At 36.9% G+C, this 5,689-nt stretch overlaps 1 protein-coding gene across 1 annotated transcript; it reads right to left on the reverse strand.

Moving 5' to 3' along the window:
• Nucleotides 1-224: 224 nt before the first annotated feature.
• Nucleotides 225-4,140, reverse strand: LOC147324967 (YY1-associated factor 2-like). Its single transcript, XM_086299196.1, has 4 exons — nucleotides 4,005-4,140; nucleotides 3,569-3,694; nucleotides 1,371-1,523; nucleotides 225-1,209 (listed from the first exon to the last, which is right to left on the reverse strand). The coding sequence occupies exons 1-4, from the start codon at nucleotides 4,028-4,030 to the stop codon at nucleotides 969-971; spliced, it is 546 nt and encodes a 181-aa protein (XP_086155322.1). The 5' UTR covers nucleotides 4,031-4,140; the 3' UTR covers nucleotides 225-968.
• Nucleotides 4,141-5,689: the final 1,549 nt, after the last annotated feature.

A 5,689-nucleotide genomic window follows, 5' to 3' on the forward strand; every position in this document is an offset into this window, starting at 1 on the left:
GTAGTTACTGGTGTATAAGCAGTATTTTTAATGCATTAATGCGCCATATTTTATATCCGTGTCAAATGTGCAATACTTCTCTGAAAAGCAGGGAGGCGTGTGTGTGCGTGCGGGTGTGAATAAACAGGTGGAAAGATGAAAGCATCTCAAAATTGCATTTGTGTTCATTAACTGCAGAAATTTATTTAAGTTCTTTTTGATCATTAAAAACAAAAATAGCCAAATATCTACAACTTACTTTATTCAACATCATTTTACAATATAAACCAGTCTATAGATTAGATCATGCTCAACTCTACCAAGTGAAGGAGAAGCATACCGAGAATAGCTCATCAATATTTGTACTAAAAAGTTACACAGTAAACATTTATTGCATTCAACGGGATTAAAAACAATGACAGCCAGATAAGGCCAGAAAAACCAACAGTGTTATGATTTATGATAATGGTAAAATTATAATGCTTTTTTTTTTTTAAAAAAAAAAACAACAACAACAAAAAAACCCAGAAACATTCTCATCAACAAAGGTTGACATTAAGTGCAAAACACAACAATTTTCAGAGGATGAGCTACAATTGTGAGATGAAGACACATTTCTTCCACAATACATCATTTAATCTGTGCTGTAACGACAAACTGAAAGCGATGCTTGTGTGACACTGAGGTGTTAAGCGCAAGTTGCCACAGCACGTGGCGCAGTTCCTCTGACGTCCAGGATTTAATGCTACAGTTCCTTTTCTCAGTTCATCATGATAGATTTTGCTGCAACAGGTCTTTGAACCAAGCAGACACCTTACATATTGACTCCTGAATTGTTTTACTATTGGAAGGCACTGGGGAAAAAAAGTGAATGCTATCATAGTGGCATATATAGTATTATTAAAATAATGTGCATTTTGAAGTTTAATCTCTGACTGAGGTTGTTGAGAGTGCAGGAGAATGGGTTGTGCTGACCAGGGCTGTGGATGTTAGTGAGTCTCTCCGTTAACTGACGAGCTTTCCCCACGGGGCGAAGAGCATCTGGAGACACCTCGTTCAGTATTATCAGAACTTGAGCCGCTCAGATTGTGTTGGTCTCCTGAGGCAGTGGTTACTGGAGTGGATGTGGGTTTGGCTTTCTCCTTAAAGTCTGTGATTATTACAGTCAAGTCTCCAACTGTGACCTCCAGATGCTGGGCGCTGCTCCTGTCTATGTTTTTTAACCTTGGCCTGTTGAAGCAACCCAAAACAAATGGGGTCTAAGTACAGCTTAAAGGGTAAAAAAAACATTTCAGTAGCAAAAGAAAAGGAAAAGCAAAAAAGAAAATAAATCAAGGATTACTAAATAGAGTGACCCATTCATTGATTTCTTTGGAAAACAAATTCTTTACCTCATCTTTTTATAGCCCTTCTTTTTCAGTGTAGGTTCTTTATCACTTTTGTCTTTCTCTGATTTTTCTTTCTTCTCCTTTTTGGGATGTGTTGGTGGGGGAAACTGCTGATTTACTTGCTGTGCAACCAGCTGAGAAACAGGCCGGGGTTTTCTAAAAAAACAAAACAAAACAACAAAAAAAAAAAAAAAACTTGGAGTTATATCAATTATTAATCTCTGCCTCTCTTCCACAGTGTCACTAATGCCCTGTCTTCCTCCCCTGACCCCCCAACCTGTCGACGGAGATGTCTGCCCCTCTCTGAGCCTTGTTCTGTCTGAGATTTCTTCCTATTAAAACTGAGTTTTTCCTTTCCTACTGTTGCCAAGTGCTTGCTCCTGGAGGATTACCTAATTGTTGGGATTTTCTCTGTATTATTGTAGGGTCTTTACCTTGTAATATTCTTATGCTTTGAGGTGACTGTTGTTGTGATTTGGTACAACATAAATAAAATTAAACTGAATATTTAGATCACTCAACCAGTAAGTCGGGTGAGTGAGAGGTTTAGACTGCTTGACTGTGTGTATTAGGTAATTAAAACAAATTTGTGTTAAACTCTTGTCATCAGTGTGTTAAAATGGGCTCCACAAGTTGATGTTATCCAAGCAAGTAGAATCATTCAAAGGTTTAATCTTAAACTGCTGAAGCTTAACTGGAGCATTGGAACAAAAAGATAGAATATTACATAAACGACAGTGATTGAATTCACAGATTCATATACATTTCTGATAAACTCTGCAATGTATTTTACAGAGCAACAACTGTAGACCCTCCTTCTCCACCAAGAACCTTTCAGTCTACATCAGCTGGGAAAACGTGTAAAGAGTTTTGCTCTCATGGTACAGCCACGTTTTAGTTTTACTATAATGACACAGACAGCCGCACGCTTGCACCCTATCAGGTGGACTTCTAAGAAGTATAATAGGAATGACGACTTGTCTGTTCACGCCCACAACAGAATTTAATCTCTGAAAATTTAGCGACTTTTTGCTGTTCTCTCACTACTTCTTCAAATTGCCATGGCTTCATTTGGCAGTGAAAAAGGCACTTGTTACAATTCTAATACACTGTGGAATTTGTTTTGTGACAATTCTCAATCTAATTTTGCCATGATGTCTTTAGACTTCTATGTAACCTTCAGTAATGGATTGACCTGACTCTTGGTCCAAGCAAATACATTTACAGTCTCACCTTTGCAATTAATTTTCTTCCTCTGTAGTCTTTCCTACAAGGAACAAACCCTATGCTTTATGTTTACACCTGCAGACACATGGCCAGTGTAGAAACTGGAAAGTACTATGAAGCAAGTTCAACATACCCATGGTATCCATCCGTTACCTAATTTCAGTTATCCTAACAATGGTGATCAAGATAAGTGGTCACAGGAAACTGATTATCAACTTGCTAAATTTAGTCCAAGGTTTCCTGATTTAGGTATAAGCGTGCTTACATGAAAGGGGTGGCATTGTGATCTGGCAGTCACACTTCAACTGAGCGGTTGATGTACAAAAGGAAGAGTAGACTATAATTTTAGAAAAAAATCAGCGATGTGAGATAAAAAAATAACTGTAGACTACCAGACACAATAGGTAAGATTTCAAATGCTTTGGTCAAAAAGACTGGAACAAAAAGGACTAATAAAATTTAGCCTATTTAAAGCTACCCAACCCCCCCCCAATAAATTGAAATCCTGCTTCCTCATACGGGCCTATGACATTGACATATTATACTATATGTCATATAGTATATGACATAGTCTGACAATGTGTTAAATATTGATCTGATTGGAGAGTGGTTGGCTTTATTCTGATTTAAGTATTTTGGAAGGTTATGTAAGGCTGTAGAGCTGTACCATAATGAGAGATAATTAAAATTTGGTGTGTCCTCTGTACTATGAATGAGGTGGACACAATATTACAACTACAAATTAAAGTATAATTCAATTGAATGTAATAAAACAAAACAAAGGGAAATACTAAGGTCATAAGCCCAGCCACCAATAAAAACGCCTAAATAAAGTTGTCACGCGTCAACATCACAAATGTAAAAAAGAAAAAAATTGGGGAAAAAAGGAAAGAATGAAAAGCGACTACGTGAATGAGGTTTCGCACAGCTGTGGGTAATTAAAGCAGTTATGGGGTAGGTCCAGTTTTTCTTACCGAGTTGACGTGCCTTTTCTGACATCACACATCATGCACTTGAACGCCTCAGCGCTGTTCCTGAATGTGCACACGCTGCAGTCCCAGTAACCATCGTCGGAGGAGGGCTTCAATTGCCGCTTTGGCCTTCAGACAGAAACAAAACAAAAACAGAGGGACAGTGGCAGTTTTACAGCGGGAATGGTGATTTCACCAACTACGTGTGCGACTAAGGTTACCGCTGGTGGAAATTAACCCTTCGAGGAAGTAGTTTCTGCTCAGAAGGCAGTCAGTGAAGCAAAGCGAGTCTTCACTTGACACAGGCAGTTGCCCCGTATTAAACCAGCAGCCAGCCGCCATGAACATTTCAGTAAAACGGCTTCATCCATTCACGGTGCTTTGCCTTCACGAATTGTCCGTTTAAGTCTAAATTCAAACACACTAGTGAAAGTTTTACCTCGTGGGACTCTTCTTGTCTCCCATTTTTTGAGAATCGCGGTCTTACAGGACTTGAAAAGGATCGATGTTACAGGTGAAAAGACGCATTTAGCTGCTGCTCAGCTGTCGGAGAAACTCCTGTCGAAGGGCGGTCACGTGCTGCGGGTTTACCCAATCACTTTAAATGTAATCACAAGCGCTATAAATGTGATTAAAAGTCTTATTACTGCAGTAAACCGCATGGAAATGCATAAATGCTATGGTATATTCAATATAGTACGAGACAGGATTTTAAGTAAGAATAGAATCTTTTAGAGTAGGACTAAAAAAATATTTAGGCGTAATTCACTTTAATGTTAATATTTTATGAGATAAAACTCAACCAAAAAGCCTATCGATCTGTTTTGCTATACCCCCCCCCCCAAACTACAAAATACACACGGCGGGGAAATGTGTACTTTACCACAGCTCAGGTACAGATAGCAGAAGAATAAAAAGAGTAAACCAAGAATGTAAAGTCAAGAAATACAAAATAAATAAGATAATACAATATACAATGCAATACAATATATACAACGGTAGCTGAGGTTCTATGTACACGCATACACAGTATGTATTATGGATACAGGGTTGTGGAAATATGCAAGTAATACATTTCAACTATTCTACTACTATGTAAGTAATAGATATCTATAAGTATAGACATGTACTTGAACACATACGTACAAATACACATACATCACATTATTTATTATTGGTTGATTTTTTTCTAGAAGTAAATGATCTCTTAAAATCACTCACACACACACAAACCCTAGTAAAATATGATCTCCATCGTCTATGATGATTTATGTTGGCAAAATAAGTGTGCATTTTCGTAAATGGCTGTTTTACTTATCTATTTAGTGTATTTGTGAATGTTTATGTTACTGTACTCTGTGATTTTGTTTCATTTTTCACACGTCCAGTCTGCAAAGTCAATGCACACAACTAATAAAAAAAACATTAAAAAAAAAAAGGCAAAATGAAAGCAGCTGCATCGAAGTCAAGTAATACATCTCGTATTTTGTTTCCTGCAGCAACACAATAATAAACATTATTTCAGATGTACATCTCAGTAGTTTCTTCAAAACTCAACACTTAAAAAAGTGATTATAATAACAACTGAGGGGAGACCTCCATTGTCCCCTCTTTCAGAGTTAAAAAAAACAACAACCCAAAAGTTGTTTTCTTGAGAACATTAGAACTTATCCACATTTACACTTACAACCCTTTTCAAAAAACAATGAAACGAAAATGAAATGAAAATGAAGAGTTAATTGAAAGTAGGGTCCTGAAGGTTATATTTGCAACAACAAATATAAGAGTTTGGTAAGGATGAGATTTTGGAGGTTACTGTAAGAAGAGGAGCTGTTTTAAACTCAAGGAAGGGTAGTATCATTTTAAGTAAACACTCTTTAGTCACAAGTTTGGTTTAGTCTTATTTTAGTCAAAAATATAGCTTAAATGATTTTTCTTATTAAACATTGCAGAGAGTTTAAGAATAAAACAAATCAATGACCATTAAAGACGGTTATCATGTAGGACTAGGCTTATTATACTGTATATAACGTAAATTGTATTCTGATTTGTATACTCCGGCGCGCTAGGTGGCGCTATGAGATGGCATGAACGTTGTTATTAAATTTGTTCAAAATAGAAAAC

Source organism: Aulonocara sp. 'chitande type north' Nkhata Bay, linkage group LG7 (genome assembly GCF_057382095.1).
Source record: "Aulonocara sp. 'chitande type north' Nkhata Bay isolate Kocher_YH1m ecotype deep benthic linkage group LG7, A_spYH_male_GT1.1, whole genome shotgun sequence".
NCBI lineage: Eukaryota > Metazoa > Chordata > Actinopteri > Cichliformes > Cichlidae > Aulonocara > Aulonocara sp. 'chitande type north' Nkhata Bay.